Here is a 23769-nt window from a genome sequence, read left to right on the forward strand (position 1 = left end):
AAGAAAGAGATCAATATATTCTTCAAAATATACAAGTAAAGCTTGTAGAAAACTGAATACCTCAATATAAAGAGTGTTCAAGAGTGCTGTTATCTCATTAAATGCCAAAATTTCGCATTTAATGACTAAAAAAATTTTGGGGGGTCAGAAATTTTGACAATTTTAAAGGAATTAGAGGTCCCTTACCTGGTTAGTGGGCACGCTGTCCTGAAGGTGATGAGGTTTGTGTAGGTCCTTTGTCCGTGACACCTCCCCCGACCTGTTGAGGATACCCTCAAGAGAGGTAGACCTTGCCATGTTTTTTGGCACAGAATTCGTTTGGCTAAAAATACTGACGTCCTGAATTGAATCTAGTTCACTAGTCAGATTTGCTAACGGGTCGCTAGAATGGTGCATGGACTGCTTCGATTGGATGCTGTCCAGCGTGTTCTCTAGTCCCCGAAGCGGATTCACAGAATCATCCGTCAAGTCAATGGGCGACGATAATGAAAAATGGGGAAAACGTTGCGAGTCCATGCTGGCATTCTGAAAATCTGAATCAAAGGAACTTGTTAATGATTCGAAAGACAACGACTGGCTTTGGTATTCGTTATCCGTTAGTCTATGCTTTGGACTCTTTCCTTTGGGTGGGTCGGTCACTGACTTTCTCTTTGGGGGTCGCCCCCTGCCTGGTTTGAGGGGGGCGGGGACACTAGAGGCCAAGTTAGCCACATTATTATTGTTATTGAGTGAGGAGTTTGTATTGTTATTGGAGGGGGAATCCTCCAGTAACCTGGACAACATCGGACTCTCCGGGACAGAGGGTGGATCCGGGTCGGGAGAATCCTGATCTAATAATGTCACTAACAGAGGATTACTGCTAGGCACATCGTCGTCCAATTTCTTGGAATCTTCCACAATGGGTGGCGGCAGCATAGCACCTTGCGTGGTGTTGGGAGGTATCCCGCCGTATCCCTGTGGAATCTTTGCGTTCGGTAACACCATGTTCCCTGGACTTGATATACTTTTGCTGTCCATTGCCGGAAGATAGGGTGTCGCAAACGTGACCTCTTGAGGCATGACAAAAGGGGGCTGTTCAATCTCCATGGCAACCGGTTCTGGAGAGGGTTCCTTGCGTAGTTGCTCCGAGACTTTGTGTATAATGGACCGCAGAGTCACTGGGACTGACCAGCATCTGAAACAATAAACACTTTCTTACTAACACAGAATCAAGATCTAGTATCCATTGTACAGTAATGAAAAAGAAAGGATATTTCTTGAGGCATTTCCAATTTTTTTTAAATGTTTTGCTTAACATGTACTTTGATCACACAGCAGGAACACACTCACTTTTCAAAGTGCCCCATCTACCCCAAACTATCAAACTTGGAAGATCATTATACTACCCCAAACTATCAGACTTGGAAGATCATTATACTACCCCAAACTATCAGACTTGGAAGATCATTATACTGCCCCAACCTATCAGACTTGGAAGATCATTATACCACCCCAAACTATCAGACTTGGAAGATCATTATACCACCCCAAACTATCAGACTTGGAAGATCATTATACTACCCCAAACTATCAGACTTGGAAGATCATTATACTACCCCAAACTATCGGACTTGGAAGATCATTATACCACCCCAACCTATCAGACTTGGAAGATCATTATACTACCCCAACCTATCAGACTTGGAAGATCATTATACTACCCCAAGCTATCAGACTTGGAAGATCATTATACTACCCCAAACTATCGGACTTGGAAGATCATTATACCACCCCAACCTATCAGACTTGGAAGATCATTATACTACCCCAACCTATCAGACTTGGAAGATCATTATACTACCCCAAACTATCGGACTTGGAAGATCATTATACTACCCCAAACTATCAGACATGGAAGATCAATATACTATGCAATGACCATTAAGGAATAGGACACCTAAATTTTGTGATGTACTTTTTTAAAAATAAACAACAGAAATAACTATATCTTTTGTAATTACACTAGAAGGTTATCTCAAATGAGTAGCTAAGTAGGAGAGAGTTTTATCTTGTGATCTGAAGAATTACCTTACAGCTTGGTAGGGTTTGTTTTTAATTCATATCTTGAAAAGAATTTTGAGATTAGGGTAAGTACCTCTGGAAGATTTTTGAAGCAGCATCATCCGACAGCAGATCCTCTCCATCTTCTCCAATACTGACCTTGAACTTGACCCCTGTGATGTCACTAAGGTCAACCTCAGCTAGAAAATTTAAAAAGATGGTGAACAAATGAATGAAGATGGTGGATGCACAGATTACTGTTGAGTCAGAGGTTTTACTCATTTGTTGAGAAAGACTAGAGAGAGGAACTAACAAGTTGTAAGAACTTCTTTCCATGTTGAAACCAAAGACTAAAAGACTGATTGGAGCCAAATTATGATAATTTACTAAGCTTATTTTCAGATGTTACTAGCTGTGGAAATAAGATTGTTGTGACTAATTTTAGATGGAATTGAAATTTGAAAAGGAAAGAAGTTTACTCTATACATCTGTGGGTGTTTTCCATGGCCAAACACACTAAATGCCCAATCCATAAATAAAATGGACTCTTCGTTCAAATTTTTTTCCCCACATAATGCTTCTGTGTTACAAATATATGACCCTAGGTTTATAACCCAGACCTTGATCTATACATACTTTTGACCGATGTTCATAAGTGAAGGACCAAAAATGCAATTGATTTATGAAGCTTGTGTTGGCATTAAGTAAATAATAGAGGAGACTAAATCCTTATTTTCTAATGACCATGATAGTTTGTTTATCATTGCACTTTCTAACTGGGTGATAAAACAAGTAAACATGTGGACAAAGGGAAGCAACTCTTCTTTAAACAACTTTTAAATAGCACCACATTAAACCAATGAGCTTTAGAGTCCATTTCGTTCACAATACTTCATTAATTTTCGTGGACATCAATATTCGGAAGAGAAGTGAATATTTATTTCAAGAATACTTAAAATTGTGGCCAATGATTCTTCAATACAACATATCATTAGCTATTGTACTTCAAAAACATTAATTTTAGTTTTGTGGATCAACTCAACAATAAAATCAATATTAAACGAAATTAATATACAATAGGGGTGGTCTTCTGTGAGTGAGCACTGAATTAACAATGACGAAGCCATCCCTATAAAAATGTTTGTTTGGAATTGCCGCCTAGAAGTTTCCAGACTAAGGCGGGAGGGAAAGAATTTTTTTTTTATTTATCAAACTAATAAATAATTGGTAAAAAAAAATTTCCACATTTTTTCTACATGTAAGAGGAAGAAAGATAATTGGTATTCAACCAAAAATGATCCATTCTTACCAGTGACCATTGTGTCTTGGAGTGGATGCTCGAACATGATGGTAAACTGTTGGAGGGACGTACAGACTAGCTCGAAGACCACGGAGGACATCAGATCTACGGAGAAGAGAAAAATCAGTCAGATAAATAAACATTAACGTCCTACAATACCCAACATGATGGTGAACTGTTGGAGGGACGTACAGACTAGATCGAATACCATAAAGGACTTCAGAAGAGAGAAAAATCAGTTGGATAAATCATGACAATTATCATGGGATACTTAATATCCTGTTATTTTGGCATCCTGCAAGAGTGCCCATATCAAGCATCAACAATTATAGTAAATTCCCCAGAAAATTTGGGCACTTCCAAATGAAGAGTACATGTTATGAACAGTTAACCACGCATTAATGAGGCTCAGGTGCAATACAATTTGTGGGGACAATTTTTGTGGATCGTACATGTATGTACAGCTAAGCTTAAAACATGTATCTCATTAATAACTCAAAGCTTACCATCAACTGGTTTTAAGTCCAGAAAATCTTGTCTAAAATCAAAGCAAGCAAAGTTCTTTGTGGGCCAAATATAATTTATTTTCATTAAAATGCTTGTATGGCTTAACACAGACTAGTGTCATTAATGCTGACACAATTCCTCAAAGATGTCATACGACAATATAGCAGTACAACTAACAGCTGTGGGGTCAACTAGATTCTGTGACAAGCTTATGATAATGCCTCGATAAAGAAGCTTACACATAAATCTCCTAGAAAATATCATGATCTTTACTTAAAACTACTCAATATGCTTCAAATGTCATATTTTCTTCTTGTGTGTTCCATCAAATAATTACTGGAATCAGATATATATAGCAGGGTTTTTTTTTTGGTTTCTAAAAATTCTCCTTTATATTACTGACGTGGCAACTTGATTCTCAACAGCAGACGCAAGTTACATGTACTTTCTGTATCAAATAAGTAAGGAAGATTAAACTAATCTTCATTAATCATTATCAAACCATTCATCAAGCACTGAAGACTGACATCATTAATCAAAATCTTTTCAATTCATAGCAATCTGCATTGAACCCTTCACAAAGCTTAATGAGAATCACAATCATACATCTCGCAGATTTTTAAAATCTCGCTTTTATTTTTTGAATGTAAACTAAATAAAACTATGATAAAAACTCCGTGTTTATCGTTATACATTCTTGCGATTTTATGGAAAATGGTTGAATTGCAAAATTAAGTACTTGCGTAAAATAAGGAATCTATAGTATTTAATAATCATTGGTTGTTATAACAGGACAGTAGAGAAAAAATCTATTTTTATCAAGAACACAACACCTGCTGTATAGGAATTATCCTAAAGAGTTTTTTTTTATGTGAAATATTAATTTTTTTATCATTGGAATCCAATATTTATTTGTTTCACACAAATTTGAAGGTACATATATATATGATCTATATCGGAGCTGAAATTATGAATGGCTTGACAATTTTTTTTTCCTTCATCATAATGAATTCTAAACTATATTTGGACTGAATCCTACGATTTGCCTTTGCAGTAAACCAATTCTTATTATTCGTTCTTTATCTGTAATATTTCTCACTGTATACTAGTTTGTTTAATCTCCTCATACTTATTTTGAACTGCTTCAATATAATGGTCATCAAGATCAAGTATAGGCCATCCGTAAGAAAATTGTTTGTATGGAACTGCTGCCTGGGAGTTTCCATACCCAGGAGGGAGGGAGGGAATTTATTTTTTTTTCAAACTTAAGGTTTAACTAATTCAAAATTAATAGAAAATAAAAATCTACATGTAAAAAAGAAATTCTTTATTCTTTTTGCTTATTCTTTTTGCAAATAAAATGTTATCAGCATGGGGTATTTTAATGAGGCGGGAGGCAATTCCAAACAAACAATAATATTATTTTGGCATCACTTGTAAATCATGAAATGAATTTCTTCCAGAAGTTTTTGAAAGTAATTTCTCTCTCTCAACAACCATGATTCAACAACAGGCCTACTATATACAATATATTCGATTTACATCCAATACACACGTTGATACGAGAAGGGTATCAAATGATTCAATCTCACATCTATTATACACAGTATACACGTACAACTAATTTACACCTTGCTTTACGTGAAATCTTAAATGCCACTGAATACAATGTATATTCAAAGAAACCCTCCTTTGCGTAGGGTTGTGAATGTTGCATAGGGTTGTGAATGATTCATAAAAACATGTATTACTGTAAACATATTTTTTAAGCAAGTACATTATTTGGTGGAGATGAATTTTCAACAAGTTGGATTTAAAATAGCGTATTTCTGAATGTGTATAACCTTATATACATATATCAATAGCATTTCGCTATGTACTTGATTAAGCAGAGGAAATTTTCAGCCAAGAACTCTGAAAAGAATACACAGCCAAATGTAATATGTTTACAGTATATACAATACACAATACGCACCTTGTTTTGCGTAGGGTCGTATACAGCTGCTAATGACGGTGTTGAATAGAAGCTGTTGGCGTAGCAGGTTGAGAATATTGGCGACGTTTGTGGGATGCGTAAACGGAATTCGACTGACCATTTTGGCGGTTTGGTCCAGAGAGCTCTCTCCAATGTCTCGCAGGTAGTACGCATGCTGCTGGTCCGGCAATGTCTGAAAGTTGAAAGGTAAAACTCATGACATATGGAAGAAAAGAATGAGCGAGTGCACTGACATATACCATGCTCCCAATTGACAGACAAGTCAAAGATTACACTCTATGCAACTCGTTGCATGGAATACATAGGCATTTGTGTATCATATTCTCATCAATATTATTTTTTTTTCTTGATCTCTTACTTTATTGAAGTTTTTAGATTAAATTGCTTCAAACACACGAAAAGTTTTTTTGTACAAAATACAAAAGTTCACTTTTGATTTGCTAGATCAGTACTGCAACATATGACTAATGAGATTCACCAAACTTGTACTTGTAAAAGTTCAATTATTGAGTACTTTCTGAAAGATGGACAAAAGCCTCGAGAAACTATGTTTAAACAAAATTCTCATAGTAAGGTTATTTTAAATACAACACATTTCACAATAATTGTTTCATTTGGCCATATAAATTAATCTTTTTTATTTTTCAGGCCAATTTTATTATGTAACAACAGTCAGGTATCTTTTTTTTTTTATATATTAGCAAGATCTGAAGAGGGGAACGATTAATTTGATTGAGAAAATTGAATTTTCTCCCTTTTCAAATAATATTGAGAAAATTGAGTTTTCTCCCTTTTCAAATAATATTTAAATTAATCATTACAGCAGCATTTCACACAATGTAGCATAACTAGCAATGCCCAAGAAACTTAATATAATTCATTTTTATGGTCTTTTTCTGTATGAATACAATGATACTCTTGTACTATCAGAAATTTGATATGCTCTGGACTCACCACAAAGAACTCTGAGCCGGGACTGAGTTTGCCGCCTGAGGACTGAGCGAGTATGAGTTTGAGTAAGCTTTCAGGCTCACCTTCTGTGATCACATCAATATCTGCCAAAACAGAAAAAAAGAAACTCAGCTGTACAAGAAAAAAAATTATGACTGACATACTCAGTCAGGTCAAATGAAAGACTCTTAATATACATGTATTGCATAAGAAAACTAATGAGTTTGCTTTTAGACAAATGTCATTATATATTAACTACAGCTTCAAGTTGTTAAAGAAATAAACCCCTAAAAATGACTCAGGCACTATAAGTAATAGACATGGCTCAGCGGTTGTGTTAGGTGTTTGGTCAGTAACCCAAAGGTCGCTGGTGCGAGCTCCTCTGTGGTCACTTGATGTTTTGTGTGGTGTCCTCAGACACGGCACTTGATCTGTCACAGTCCAGCCAGCTACACATGGTACCAGCTTATGCTGGGGGTTAACCTGTGATGGACAGGTGTTCCCTCATCCATGATATAATCCCTCACCCTGTATGTCAGCCTCTACGCACGTAGATGGATTTAATAACTAGATGGTCACACACATTTCAAAACACGTATAAATAGATTTAATACCGGCATTTATTTTTGGAGGAAAAAATATGAGTGCAGAGACTTTAACAATTGCCTTTGTCCAGGAAAAAGTAGGTTAATTTGCCATAATTAAACATATAGTACTGTATAAGTTAGAACTATAGAAGGAAATTGTATCTTCTTTATCACTATCAAACCGATGCATCCGTGCTTATCACAAATTGTACAGCATTCGATAAACTGCAAGTCAGGTTTACTGTTATGGCCAAATTAAAATATAACATCTTTATTCATTGTTAAAGCCATGTATGGAATTGCATAGCTTGTTTTTTCCTTGGCGAGGGTAATATCGACATGGCTTGTAACTAATATAATCATGCAAAGTGGCTCAATCCTTTTATTGTTCAATGTAAAACACATGCTTTAAAACTTGTCATTCACCTGACTTATTAAGGCCAGCATTTTTTTATTTTTAGATTTACGAAATATTTTTCAAATTATTTGGTGAGGAGGAGGGAATAAAAATAAAAATAAAACAATTTTTCAACAATATTTTTTTTATTTTCATAATAAGAACATGTGTCCAGGAGCTGCCATTTTTTAAAAAATATATAAGTAATTTTGGTTGTTGGTGATGTTCTTATCCTAACATATTTTATCCATGGGCACTGAAAATTTGTGTTGATATATTGTACATGCATGTATAAAAACAAAGTTTTTTTTTTTATATATAGAAGTACATACTGTACATATACATTTAATAAGACCAAAAAAATTAAGGGAGTTTTCACATCTTCCTTGCAGAAAAATAGGAAGAAGTTTGAGAAATCATTTATTTGATTAAATTAACAATGCTATTCACAAATTCAAAATTTAAAATATTGTTACTGAAAATAAATTGGATTAGAAGCATGTCCATAAATGTCAGTGAAAAATCAAACAAGTTTTTTTTATTTAAAAAAGACTAACTAACTTTTTAAATTTTATTTATTTATGTAATTATACCTTAAATAAAGGAAATGTTTCGTTATTTTGTTAGCTTTAATGACAAATAAAATCATTCTCTTTCCTTCAGTCATAAGACTCCTGTGTTCAGTGTGTTTAGGGTTATTAGTCCAACCCTATGACCCACTTACAACCGTTATGTAGAGGATCTATTTCCAAACGGTTAAATTATGATTATTTTAGAATTTATTTTGCAAAAATGTTTTTTAAAAAAGTAACTTATCATTTTCTTGCCAATGAGGTTTTTTTTTTAATTTACGGAATTGTGATAGAAAAAGACTTCAACTTCTCTTTCTTGAGGAAATTCTGGCTAAGTTGCCGATCACAAAACTTAATAGGGTCGTAAATTGTAGGGTTGGACGAAAGCAAACAGGAGTATGCTCTATGGTGGTTTTTTGTGACTTCTAGTGCCTGTGACTTGATCGGAAAGAACTTGGTCTTTTTAATCAATGCATGAACAACAATAATTCAGACTACACATACGTGATTGCATCAACATTTATTTTTATTTTTACCAGAAAGAAAATTTCGGGTCGGAGGAAAAAATAAAATTAATAGCTAGTTCAGGTCCTTTTATTTTTTTTTTAATTTTTAAAAAATAGGGTCGGCGGGTTTGTAAATCGAAATTTCAAAAAATGCTGGCCTAAAGAGCATTTGTGTGCCTCCGAGTCAAAGTCACCTGCTAATTTAAAACCCAATGGGTTTATTTACCACAATGGCTTCCAAAATGGCTATCTATCAATTCTATCTATCAATTCAAGGAACGTATTTAGAAGAAAAGCGGTAGATTTTTTCATAAAAGTGGCAGGCGGGAGACAGAGCTAAAAAGCGGTTGACTTCCACTTAAATTGGTAGAGTTAACATGTATGATAAAAAAGTCGATTAAAACTAATTGATAATAGGATTTTCTGTGAAATACCAAGCTAGCTGTGGTTGATCTGTGAAAGTCAAAAGGCCATGACACAAACACATAACAGACACTCCTCTCCCATCCCACTACCCTGTACATGCTTGACATTTCATATTTTCAAATTCTGATAAACATTTTTCAATGTTTTCTCACATTTTTTATAGGCACACCTTCAGTGCCTCTTAGAGAGACTGAGAATAATATTTTACAATACTGTTAATTTTTCATAATTGTCCTAATTTTAACAAAATGATTCTTTCAATAATACTTACACAACAGCATTTATTTCGAAATCATTTTTATTAGACTGAGTACAACTTACTGATTTTGAAATTTGAATTCACAATTAATGCTGACAAATATTAATGACACCAGCGTATGTTTGTTTGGAAAAAAAGGCTAAAGCTTCATACCTGTGACTTCCTGAATAGCGTGAATGACAGACATGGCCACTGGGATCGGTCTGGCCAGCATCAGCGTAAAGCAGGCTGGCAGACTGGTGCTGTTGACTTGGGATAGGGCTTGGAAGGACGGCAAACTGTAACCAGACATTAAATTAACACCGAGGTCAAAGTGACGTCACACATTTTACAGAGGTCAAAACATAGTAACTCATTTCACAAACAACAAGATTATAATGTCCATATATGTTTCACAAACATCAAGGTTAAAATGATGTTACCCATTTCAAAAACACCACAGTCAAAACTATGTTACTCATTTCAATAGCATGGAGGTCAAAACGACATTACCCATTTCAAAAACATGGAGGTCAAAAGATATTTGTATTCAGTGACAGATCATCAAATCTTATTAATGGACCTATGAGACACCCTTCACAATTTGTGACATACCGTCTTTTGAAATACACAAACGTTATCTTAATCTTCGTTTTCTTCCCGAAATTTGTTGTCACACTCAGTCTTGCACATCTCAAGTGGTTGAACAGTAATTTCCTTTAACCATTTGCAAAACTGAATGGAGTTCTTACAATTTTTACGTTCTTAGGAAACTTTTAAATAGCAATTTTGCAGTAAAAAAAAAATTGTAAAGTTTAAAAACTTTGAGGTTGTGATTATATTTTAACAATGATGTACTTTCTCATCCACATTAAAATCTTAAAATGTCCGACAACCACCTTTATGACCTTTAGACGACCTCTACCTTTTGCCATCCTGAGGGATGACGCTCATCAGGGGGATGGTCTGGAGTCTGCGATGAGAGTGAGGCTCAATACACACAGTAACGCTCTGTCCAAGACCGTGCTCCGTTATTGCTACAACGAAACATATAGCCACTAACATGATAATAATCATTTGTAATTTCCATTCTCGTATTTCCCAAATACCGACAACTGATTTCCATAACTGTGTTCTAAATGTTTTCATCTGAGATTTTTCTAAAACCGACAACTCGAATCAAGTTTATGATTTTCTTTATCAAGGATTTCCCCAAAGCATTGACATTTCTCTCCATGTGATTATCATTATCAGGAATTTTCTGAGCATTGTTTTTTAACAACAAAAACAAAATTTCCAATGACCCACATTTGCCAAAGTAATATTTGCATAAACAAACTACTCTTGCACCCAATTCTTTTTCTTTTCACTACAAAAAAGTATATGTGTAGCTGTCACTCTATACATGAACAACACATACCTTCGACGGTCATTGGGTGTGGAGACCTCGTCCTTTTGTTAAGCAAATCATAGGGTGAAACAAAATATACAAGCTTCATAGGGCAACCTGTGCAAAGATGAAACATTTTGTTAAAGTCACTCGAAAAAAAAAAAAAAATTAAAAAAATAAACATAAAGAGGCCCAGGTAAAAGGATTCTGGAGAAGAAGATGAAAATATAAAAAGTTACAGATAGACAGACAGACAATATGATCAGAAAAGCTCACTTTAGCCTTCAGCTCAGGTGAGCTAACAACATTCTAGATCCCAAAACACATAAGAACTCTCAGTTAAGACGGCTCGATGACCATGGCCATTTTTAGACTATATTGATCTTTAACTGAAGAAGAGCTCTATATATAGGAAAAAAACCAAATTCAAAATTCAAAATATACGCATTTTTTCTTTACTTAAATTAAAGTTTATAGCTAAACAAATCATATCATAAAGTTTGTACGCAGATCTGACAGTTGATTTGTTGACTGTCCAACCTCCTTAAATTAAGTTTTTTTTTTTATTTGAACATATTTTATTATGCAAATATACATTTACATAAATGGATTTGGCAGCAGGCAATGCCTATGTAAGCCTATGTAAGCTGTTTGCCGAGGAGAAAAGCCAACAGACGACAAATGTATCAAGATACACTTTCAGAACAATGTATTTTTCAATTAAAATTAAGGCTTGAAAATTCAGAAAAACAGGAAGAATACATCATTATAGCTTACTTCAGTTTACTCATCAAACTATAATCTTTTCCAATCCCACCTTTGCTTACATATCAAACATTGATGTTACATAATTAATTTGTCATCAGAATCTTTTATATAAATGCTCTCTATTTGAACTTTTAATTCTTTTTTCGAAATTAATCGCTGAGAGTTTCATTTGTTATAATTGTCAACAGTCTAAAGGTGAAGAAAACAATGTAGCGCTCTCTCTCTCTTTTTCCTTACCTCCTTTCCTTGGCAAAAGGATTCCTAAAGGACTCTTGTGAATACAGTTGGACACACCTTTGATGGAACTATATTAAGGGAAAAAAATAAAACAAAGCTCCAATCATTGTTCAAAGTTCAAAATAGACCAATCCCAAAGATTACTTTTCAGTTTTAGGCCAAAATAAAATTATTGATTGTTTGGAATTGCCTCCTGCGGCCCGCTTAATTGAAATACCCCCACTGCTAAAATTTTAGTAGTAAAAAATAAAGAACATTTTTTTTCCATTGAAATTTTTATTTTTTACCAATTTTAATTAGTCAAACTTCAACTTTGAAAAATAAAGAAAAAGGTATTCCCTTCCTCCTGGGTCTAGAAACCCCCAGGCGGCAATTCAAAACAAACATTTTATTAAGGACAGCCTTGTTATTTTCAATATTTTCCCCCTCTACCCCGAGTACTTAATTCCGCGATTCAACAGTTTTCCATCAAATCGCGAATGTCGAAATTTTATCACAGTTTCATGTAGTTTATATTTGTTTGAAAATTAAAAGCGAGATTTTAAAAATTTTGCAAGACGGGCTTCTCGCGATTTTACACAGATATTAATTCCTCACGTTTAATTAGGAATTTTCAGTATAGCCATCCAGCATTAAATATTGAACACTTTCCCTCTCACAATTCAATCCTCTCCCCCTCTTTACCACCGCTTTCAAAATTCAAGGAATAACGAATTCTTATTCAACTGCATATTTTCATGAATCATTAGATGGACAAAATTTCAAGGGTACGGTAAACCAAAAATTATTGACATCATATTTAGTTCTTGACGGGCAGATGTGAACTCTGATAAACTTTCAGGATCAAGAATACTTTAATCCCTTTTTTCTCTAAAAGAGTGTTTGGTATCCATGTCTCCAGCAAATAACCTTGAGAACAGGCTACTGGCGAACCTCGCAGATATCCGTTGCGTATATGCACTTTCCTTTCATCAATATTCATGGTCATCAATTTTTGCGTATTTAATGAAAAGCACTGTTTCAAGGCTATGTAAATTTGTGGACAGGATCCTATCAATACAGTTTGTTATCAAAATTGCAACTCAATTACCATTTAGTTTTGTGTGGATCATAACAACAATAAAATCCTCAAAAATTGGTAATCAATGAATATTGATGACACCAGTTATATACAGTTGAACTTTGGTATTTTGAACACTGATATCTTGAATACAATGGATATGTCGAAGTGATTTTCAAGTCCAAAACACTTAAACTTTAAGTATTTTGTCCTTGATATCTCGAATACTCAAACATCTCGAAGTTTTTAACCAGTCCCATCCAGTTCAAGATAACGAGGTTTGACTGTACTTTTTTTTTTCAGTAAATAAGACATCATACCTTTGTAACTGGGCCAAACTATTCAGATCTGTTTCCAGAGCCTGAAGAGCTAAGTACGCCTTGGATTTCTGCTTCCTACAAGGACAAATTTAAAAAATACCCACAATCAGCCACCTGTTGACTATTGATAGGCAGCAATACTCATCTTGTGGTCTAGGTTTATATAACAATTTCCAGTAAAGTATGCACTTGTAGCTTAAAAATAACAACATGCAGGAAGATTTGTCAAACATAATTTAAATGAAGACAATTTTTCACTTTTATTATTAATCTGCACACAATCAACAAAGTTCATGAAGTTACATGCCAATGCTTGCAATGTATTTTTTAAAAGAGGTTATAAAAAATGTTTTGTTTTTGTTGGGTTTAGTAACATTATCAACTATCATACAAGAATGGCTACTATACACTATCAGGAAGTGAAGACGGAAGGTTTACTTACCTGTCCCCTGATATGTTATAAATACTCTGCAATCCTTTCAGATGGACGATGAATTCATCAAAATTTCCTTGTCTGGAAAAGAAAAGAAAAGAATACCATGACATTCAAAAAACATGCAAACCAAGTTTCCAAAATTCAAAATGAAAAAGACAGGAAACTACTGAAATCATGATACTGTAAACGTATTGTAACTATTCTGATAAATATATGCATGACTTTTGGCAATGTACTTATTTTAGCCGTAGCCGCGATTCCCCAAAAGCACTAAAGAGCATAAACAGCCAAATGTGGCACATTTACAGTATTCTCATAACATCATGGAACATATCTGATATTCTTAGCAATATTTTCCTATACTTCGATCAAGTTCTCTTTTTAATCATAAAATCAAGAATAAGGAAAATATTTAAAGGATCATTCATTCAGATGTATTTCATAATCTGTGCAGCTTTCTTTGAGTTTTGTACATTTTCAAGGATTTTAAACTTACCTTAAAACTTCTGTTATTTCATCACAACTCTGGAAAAAAGGTTGATGAAATTTTTAGTGTTCAAAATCAGAAGAAAAAACTCTTGTTTACTCTTAATACTGTATACAGGGTTGACAACGAGGGCAAATATTTCCCTGTATCCAGTACATCCTATCATCATACTTAAGTTTTTATCACAATTTAAAACGTATCTGTTATGTATCTGTCACCAGAAAGGTCCATTTCTGAACATTTAAAATTTCCCAAAATTGAAAGAAATTTCAGTTTTTGAAATATTTGCAAATATATCTCTCCCTTATCTCTATCCATTTTCTCATTCTTTTCATCTGTCTATCATGTGTCTATCCTTACAGTTGGTTCTCCCTGATGACTAATTCGGACGTCCTTCACCAGCCCCCCTGGGTCAAAAATGATCTCGATGCGGAACATTTCGCTGCTGATGATGGCACTATTTTCTGTTCCGGTGGGTGGCGTAAATGACAGGTCCACTAGGCGTGATGTGGTTTCCAGGCGTTCCAACAGCGTCTGTTGACTGACCACTAAAAGTACAAATCACAGTACTTACAGTATAGGTAGAACTGTACTGTTGGCAACAGCAATTCCTAATCAAATGCTAGATATTGATAACTTTGTGAAATCTCTAGTAGCATCCTTCGCAGATGTTGAAATCTTGCTTTTATTTTTTCTGACAGTTTTGAATTAAATGAAATTATGACAAAAGTCTGGCATTTGCATAAAAATTAGGTATCTACAGTACTGTTTCGTTAGCATATAATGAAACCCACCCCCATCCCCCAACAAATGGAGGTATTTAAAGATCAATAGTTGCTTTAAGAAGTCCTGAAAGGGGATGCATAGCTCTAAATACAATGTGAATCGTAGTCAATATGACAAAATTGGAAAAGGCAAAATTAAAAAATGTAGGAGTTTTTCACAAAAAATCTTAATGATTTTTTTTTTTAGTTGCATAAAAAAAAGTTATAGCACATATCATGCTCACTCCCCATTGTTTGAAGTTGACAGAAATCTCAACTACTCGGGAAATGGGAGTTTCGAACATTACAGCTAATTTGCAGGTGACGTTCTTCCCCACCATCTATACACAAAACTCAATCAATAATGACGTTCTGTGTATTTAGTCGACTTGATTTGTATCTCCAACACATGTCTCTCTGCTTTCTCATTCAAATCTATAACAAATCTCATTCAGTAAATCTCGAGGAGAATTCTATACAAAGAAGGCTCGTTCAATCACACAGCATGTTATATCTCAATGCTGTCATTTTATGAAAGACAAGGAAATTTTTTTCAATAACCACCCCCCTCCTCTAAAACATTGTGTATATAAAGCAGCACAATACACTTGTATTGAGTTAAGGTGGAATAACATACCTGTAAAAAGTCACTCAAATTAACAGGAAATTTGTTGATAATGAAAGATATAATGATAAATAAACTGTACAAATGTCAACTAAGCGAAAAAAAATTGCAGTTTGGGGATAAAAAATAAATATCTAAAAAAATTATTCCAGTAAGTAACAACAAAAGCCCAGGGCTGCGAGATTCAAACTCAGAATGTATGGATCACACATTTGACACCTTATCCACTCGGCTATGGAGTAAGTTTCATGTTTCAGACCATAAAACCTATTAATAAAAAAACAAAAAAGGTCAGCCATTTTGTGATGATGTGTTATTCCACCTTAAATGGGCTGGATGGTTGCAACCATTTTTAGACTTTATAAACCTTCTTGAAACAAAGAGCTCTTCATAAAAATTGAAGAAAATATTTAAAATTTTTCTTTCATAAATAATATCATATTTAAAAATTTAAGGTAGATCGGGCGGGTAATTTGTTGACTACACACAGCCTCCTATATCAAGAAATCCAGTAGGATTTTTTTCACCAATTTGGGACTGGGGGCTGGGGCCCTTACAATTGGGAAAAATAGCGAAAAAATGGAAAAATTGGGAATATTAACTTTGATTGATTATAATGAAAGTTAATGATTTCTATCATTTATTCCAATACTATTAGTAGGACAATGCTTCTTTTTCTAGAGTTCTTGAAATTATTTATTACAGTGGAGCCTCAGTCATCCGGACACTTTCGTTCCCAAGTTCAATCATCCGGATAGGTGAAGCGTCCGGATATCTGAAATGTGTCTATTGTTGTCATGAAATATAATGTATTTGTATACAGTGGCTCCCAGTGTTGATACTAGGGTTTTTTTGCCTTTCATACCATATAGCAACACATGCTAAAGTTGTTTGTTAATATGAACGTTTTTAGAGATAAAGAACTGTGCTTCATTTTATAATTTTGTCATGAAATATTAACCAGACAATAATGATAACCGAATCTAGCTAAATTTTTTGTGTCCAAGTGTTATATGTTTATGATACACTGTTGTTCGCAATTTTCCAATTTTTGAAAGTGATTTGTGAAGTCAGAGTGCTTATACAAGCTACTCATGAGGGTCTAGCCCGTAAAAATGGTGTGAAACTTAATTGTCAGGGGTAATCTTTTGTACTGAGTAGGGTTTCATCAAATTTTACCGTCCGGTTAGATGAAGCAAGATTAGTAGTAAATCAGTGTTTTGTGGTAAAAACAGACCGTCCGGATCCGGAACGTGAAATTCCGGATAAATGAGACAAAATAACGTATAAAAAATCTGTTCCCAAATAAAATCGTCCATAAACTGAAGCGTCCGGTTATCTGGCGTCCGGATATCTGAGGCCCCACTGTATTCTGTTCAGTCTTTCTTGAAAATTTTGACAAATTGTATTTATAAAGATTTTTTTCTTTTTTTTTAATTACAATTGGGATTTTTTGGGCAGAAATTAGGAAAATATTCAGAAATTTCCAAATGGGACTGGGGTCAAATTTCAGCTCTAAATCAGGCCCCGAAAAAACACTGATTAATCTGTCGTTACGTAGCATTTTTAGCTACGGTTGAATAACAGGTTGAACACTCAAATACATTGACTAAGCTACCAACCTTTGATACAGCTTTGTAACCGGTCCAAACACGACCTTAACGATCCAGGTTCTTTATCCGTCTCCATCAGCATCTTCTTCTCCTGCAAAAACATGTGTAATAATTAGTCCCCTACAGAAACAACTTTTCCTCGTTCTTTCACTTTCTGAAGTCTTTTTCCATCTGGATTAGACTTGTGTTCGCTACATGCTATATATACAAAGGAAAATCAAAACGTGTTAATTGCCCTCTGTGTTCAATAAGGAGCAACTATTTGCAATAATTAATTAAGAAACTGATTTTTTTCTTTACAAGTTCCTATGGACAATGAAAATAAGTCTCAAGAAGCAACCATTTCATCCTACATTTAGTAAACATTCAGTTGTCTGTAAGGCTGTGTTTTTATACTGTGAATAATGGAAGGTAAGATAGCTCTCATAATCTGATTAATCTCAAAATCAGCAAGATGTTCCACATAGATTAATTTCTTGTGTCTAATTACCATAATAAGGAATCTACAATATCTCATCAATTTTGATTATTTCATGACATAATATCAGGTTACAGACAATCTTTGTGTCCAGTATCAGCTTCAAATCATTTTCATAATAAAAAAAAAAAACAAAAAACAAAAAAAAATAGCCAGGAAAGGCATGCTCCATTTCCTTTTATAGTGACCTTGGACTTGCTAAAATGACCTTGAGTCAATATTAAGTCACACCCTCATTAGCCATAACTAAGCGATTAGGAGTGAAGTTAGATCTCCAAATGTTTCTCCAATAAAATATTATAGTTTCTACATTGAAATACCATAAATCATCTGACTGTGACCTTGAACTGACCTTGAATTAACCTATACAACCTTGGGACAAGGTCTTTACACACCATCAGGTCATAAATAAGCAATCATTTTGTTAACTATGAACTCATATGATTTTCCATTTAAAAGATGTGGAGAGGAATTCCACAGATGGACTGAGAGAAAAGTTGAATATTATACCTATTTAACATCCAAAACTTCAAATGTTTCACTTATGTGGGAGTTAGGAACACATCCAACTATGTGAAATATTTTCCATATTGATATAATATTATACAGTTTGGATTAATTTATTGCAAAGACTATAATGGCCACCACAGCTTAATTTTACCAAAGAAAATAAAATATCAAAGCAATTTACTCCGATTTTTAATATACACTTAAAATGAAAGGTTACTTTGACCTTTAATACTGAGTTTTCATGGCCTTAGAGTGTTACAATGTGATAATTGTATGAAGTAAATAAGTGAGATTTCATATGATGTAAATAATATTGTATATCACAAGATTTTTCAAAAAGGACTTTTGGGGGGGGGGATACCCTGATGGGGGTAATTTTGATGGGAACTGTGTTCTCTTTCCAATTATGACCAATTTTTTATTGAAAGATTCGTTTATTATCTTTTTTATTATAATTTAATTATAATTTATTTACTGTGAAGCAGAAATCTTCGTTGAGGATTTAATTACGTTATTTTCATTGGCAGTAAAAATCAACAAATTAGTGAATTTTTTACCCAAGTATTAATAAATGCAGAATACGTGATAGATTTAAGGGATTACAATATGATGAAATTAAATGCCAAGGAAATGTAATTGGTTTAAAAACAACGAAATTTTAACCCAACAAAAATATGTGCTTTTACAGTAATTCTGATTGTTCGGGTGTTTTATGTATGACCCATGGCCCATTATATAGCCCGTGGTGTCTTATATTATATGGCCTGCGGTGTCTTAAAACTTGGCCCTACGAGTTTGGGCCGAGGTGTCTCAAGGTCAATTTGTCTGTGGACCTAGGTGCACTCGGGTCTAGGTGTCTGACATTCAATTTCATGTATTCCATCCAGGCTATCAATAAGAAAGTTTCTCTGATGTGCAAAAGAAAAAATGAAAATATTATTTTGAGATTTGTTTTAATTTGTCTACTGCATTAGTTTGATAAGACTCTAGCACATCTGAAAGTGTGAGAAATATTGTCAGCATGGACAATGCTTCTAAATCCTTGAATCAGAAGCTGACGATTTGTTGCGAAACAACAATAAATTATCTCTTGCAAATCATGCTTATGTAACATCCCAAGGACAACTAACTTAAAAATTCATATTTTTCACAAACAAATAAAGCAGCCAGAATGCATCTATCCATAATGTAAAGCAATGTCAAATATATGTCAAACTGCATCAAAATTGATGAAAATTGAACACTGCTCAGCACTAATCCTGATCGTTGGATTGGTAGCTGGGGTTACCAAGAGACGGGCAACAGCAGTACAATGAACATGGTGAATACCCTGATTACCGTGTGGGCATACACTGTACAGTTGAACTCCAATATCTTGAACACTGATATCTCGAATACCATGGATATGTTGAAGTCATTTGTAAGTCCCAACCACTTATTTTTTAAAGTATTTTGCCCTTGATATGTCGAATACTCGTGGATATCTCAATGGTTTTAAACAGTCCCATCCAGTTCGAGATAACAGAGTTTGACTGTATATGAATTGGGCCAGTAAATTTGCTAGTATACAGACGTTGTAGGCATGCATCGATTGCATCATCAGTGTACTAAGCATTGTGAAAATGTTTACTATATTTTTACTCATCAATCTGTCTGCATGTACAACTTATGGCCATCTTGAATCACCACTACCCTTTTAGGGTTTACTCCTTAAGAATGCAGGTTTTTGTTGTTATAAAACAGATTTAGAACGGTGCAGGGATTTAAGGCGGGTTTTCTTTCCAAAGGGGACAATTTCCCCGAAATCTTGACCTGAAAAATCTTAAGAGCTAGTTTAACTAGACCTTAGACCTCCCCCATGATTTAAGTATCTAGTTCACACAACAAAACAAGGAGAAATTGATGCTGATCTAAAAAGAAAGAGGGCTCAGCTTAGAGTCTTATAAATGTTTTTTCCATAGATGATGAACGCTTGGTCAAAATGACCCCTAGGTCAGGGTCAACCCTGGGTCAAGGCCACTCACCCGTGACATGCTCTGCTGTACGACACGCATGCTGTCCTTCCATTCTTTTTTCTTCATATAGCATCTGTGTAATTTTTCCATCTGCCTTTTAAGGTCACGTTCCTTACTACTCAAAACACCTGTAATTAAAAAAAATTTGGTGATGACGATTCAGCTGTAAACAAGAAGATGTATCACCATTTATGCAGTATACTTGAACATGCCTTGTGATATACAGTCATAGACTCTAGCAAATTAGGGGTTTTCCCCCCTACCAGTCAAGTGTTACAATCGGAGTCAATATAGGATTAAGAATTATTTTCTATATATATCAAGACATTCAATAATATATTCTTATTAACAATGAACTATAACTACCTTGTAGTAAAACTAGTAATATATGGCAAGGCTGTGGTCATTTTAAAGTGTTTTTCTGTCTACAGATGAAAAAAGATTTGATAAATTTCCATTACACTTGTGTATGAAATGGAAATCGATTTTTAATTCAACATAACGCACCTGGTTTTCAATACATAAAAATTTTTGTTTTCATTATTAAAAAGTGAAAATTTATTTTAAAATCTGAGCAAATTTGAAGATGATCGAATGGGCTAATTCAATAAGTGTTAATTAATCCTCCCATCCTCAAGTATTTAATTAATCTAAAAAAAAAATTATGATCTAATACTTATAAGGGTAGAAATTATTTCAATTGCTGGAAAATCATAGTTTTTTGGCATTAGGAATGGTTCCATTTGAAACAAACAAACCTCAATACATGTTGATCCGAGTGAACTATTATTTCAAAACGAGCCCAGCATAAGAGAGTTTGATATCTTCACAAAACTGTGGTATTTTCTTTTCAATACATGTATACATGTATCATATGATGTTTATTTTTATTCCATCTCCTAATGTCATTTTTTGCTTGAGTGGTACGTGTTATTCTTTCTTGCCTTTTATTGGAATTTGTTTTCTTTGATAAAAGAGGATATCTATTCATTTAAATATCCAATGAAACTAATCACGTTGTAAATACAGACCATATAAATTATGTGTGCCCCGAGTGTATTTATAAGTTGTTTGTTTTTTAACTTTGTCTGAACATGTACATACTACTTGCAACCTGTGCATTATCATTCCACAAAAAATGAAATTAAATTTTTAAAAATCTGGCTTACTTACATAAGTTATTCAAGTGATAAAATAACTGATGAAAGGAAAATCCAAAGCATATTATGCAAAATGAGACATTTGAGAATATTTAAGGTGGATTTTCCAGTTTAACTATTTCAGGGACTACCAATCCTTTTTTTTTTTGGGGGGGGGGGGGGGAGAAGGGGGGGGGTAAAATTTTATCTTACAAATCATTTAAAAATTAATGAACATCAACATGATTCCTTCTACAGATCTTTAAGATAAAAAAAAAATAAAAAAAAAAAAGGAAAATTATCTAAAAGCATGCATGTTTTAAGTGACACAGATTCTTATGTGTACTGTAGCTAAATTGATACTTGTATTTCATTTTAAAAATACATGTAATTATTTAAACGCTAACAAGTTTTCAATTTTATGTCACCTCTGTAAATTATAGACATCAATACCCATTTATACCCCCAACTTGTGCTTTATGGTCTATGTCACATCATTTTTTGGGTCATTACATTCATTAAAAGACACGCATTCCATGGCAACATTGAATAATTAAAAAACAAGCGATAGGATTATAAGTTCAACAGTAATTATGATTTAAACCAAGGAAAGAAGACCACCACAAATGTACATGTCATCAGCATAAGCTTCGTAAAGATGTCAAGGTTCTCACAGATCAATACTGGGCTAAAATCTCAAAAACAGGAAGGTCTGATTCTAATTACTTCCATGTTTGGTTTCCGGAAACATTGCGTTCTACAGAAACGGTCTCTTCGAGCATCATTTGAATTCCAATCATTAATGAACTTAACAATCAAACTGCGGTTTCAGAGGCTGTTCTATATCTAGTTGAACCATCAACTAATCAAAATACAACGTAAACAAACATTTCTACCCCTCCCCCGAAAGAAATCGACGAATTTGCAAGAGAAATCAACACCCAGGGTAAAAGTGTGGCCCCTTGAGTTGTAAGTTATATAATCGAACAATGGTTTACGTTCCTACCTGAAGATATGTCTCCGTTTTCCATGTTATTTAGAGATATTCGTAAGCTGGCTGCCATCTTTGATTTCTGTAGCCTCGATTAGGCGGCCTTTAAGATGCTAAAAATGCATTTAAAATTGCAGCTACATTTCAGTTTTTAGATGAAGTGAAAAAATATCTATCCATTGCTTGTACTACACTTAGGCGTTGCACCCTGAAGCTTCATGGAAATGCAGTATCCATGGCTCAATTTGGTGCACTACATTCGCTTCGTAGAAAATTATTTAGGTCTTTTCGGGGTCAATCAAACGCTTGTGGGTTGGCTGAAAATTAACGTGACGTCATGTTCATTAATATTTACGAATAGTGAAAAGTCTTTCCAAAACGAAGGTGTGAGCAGACAAAAAATCGATTTTTTCAAAAAAGTTTTTCAATATTTGCAAGATTTATTACTGAATTTGTTTTTTCTACTCATAACCCTGCCATGTCAGATGGGTCACTGGGACATTCGAGTCAAGGTTTCTGCAAAGTTCAGGGTTGCATTTCGTCGGGGGAAGTTCAGGGTTTTCGTCGGGGTGGGGTGGGGGTGTATATTTAGAAAAGGGGGGGGGGGTGATATCCAATAAAATTTCAAAAGAATTTTCCCAAAAATAAATAAATGTACACTAAGTTTTTTCATTGATTTTTTCTTCTAATAACTATCAGTCATGCGATTTTTTTTTTTTAAACTGGCGTTCGACCAGTTCTCGTCAGTGCATTGTTACGTCATTTTTCATTTATAATAGAGTATTATTCTGCACTGACAAGAAACGGTACTTGGCGAGAACTGGTTGCACGCCAGTATTGTTTTGTTTTCATATTTGTTTTGTATACATGTATTTTGTTTTTCTATGAAGATAAGTTCTGTGGTTAAAATACTCGATTAATTGTCAAAACTAATAAAGAAAATTTATAATTTTTTTTTTTACTAATTAATCCGAAGAAATAAACGTGTTTTTCACTTACTGTGAAGATGTACGCATACCTTACTAATAAATATATCCTGTTCATTAATTAAGTACACAGGCCAAGCTTTCCTATACATGTACAAATCCCGATTATTTCACACTTTATAACCACTGTCTGACATTTATATTGAAACCCCAGTTCCAATGAACATATTCATCTTCATCTCAATCTAATCATTTTTATTTTTTATTTTTAATGGAAAACTATTTAGGAGTTGATGTCCCCACCTCCCCCACATTTCGACACCTTACAATATATATGAGAATTACTCCTAGCATCGATTTTTTAAAAATTGAGAATCCGATGGGGTGGGGTTGGGGTAGAGACCTAGCTATTCTTAAAATATTTAGAGCTCCCAAATCATAATCCCGGGGAGGGTGTAGTTTTTAAAACCATGCCGTTGGGGAAAAAATA

General features: G+C 34.1%; 1 protein-coding gene across 1 annotated transcript in view; it reads right to left on the reverse strand.

Annotated features, from left to right (window-relative positions):
- The window catches only part of LOC128162718 (mediator of RNA polymerase II transcription subunit 1-like), a 28772-nt gene extending 6114 nt beyond the window's left edge, over positions 1-22658 (reverse strand). The window contains exons 1-16 of the mRNA XM_052826002.1: positions 22369-22658; positions 20233-20351; positions 17230-17311; positions 14579-14766; positions 14228-14256; positions 13738-13809; positions 13296-13370; positions 11916-11983; positions 10941-11027; positions 10446-10557; positions 9695-9819; positions 6798-6898; positions 5823-6015; positions 3350-3445; positions 2135-2240; positions 187-1174 (exon numbers count right to left, since the gene is read on the reverse strand). Of these exons, the coding sequence (XP_052681962.1) occupies positions 187-1174; positions 2135-2240; positions 3350-3445; positions 5823-6015; positions 6798-6898; positions 9695-9819; positions 10446-10557; positions 10941-11027; positions 11916-11983; positions 13296-13370; positions 13738-13809; positions 14228-14256; positions 14579-14766; positions 17230-17311; positions 20233-20351; positions 22369-22426 (2499 nt within the window). The 5' untranslated portion in view covers positions 22427-22658. The remainder of the gene's footprint in view (positions 1-186; positions 1175-2134; positions 2241-3349; positions 3446-5822; positions 6016-6797; positions 6899-9694; positions 9820-10445; positions 10558-10940; positions 11028-11915; positions 11984-13295; positions 13371-13737; positions 13810-14227; positions 14257-14578; positions 14767-17229; positions 17312-20232; positions 20352-22368) is intronic.
- Positions 22659-23769: the final 1111 nt, after the last annotated feature.

Source organism: Crassostrea angulata, chromosome 9 (assembly GCF_025612915.1).
Source record: "Crassostrea angulata isolate pt1a10 chromosome 9, ASM2561291v2, whole genome shotgun sequence".
Taxonomy (NCBI): domain Eukaryota; kingdom Metazoa; phylum Mollusca; class Bivalvia; order Ostreida; family Ostreidae; genus Magallana; species Magallana angulata.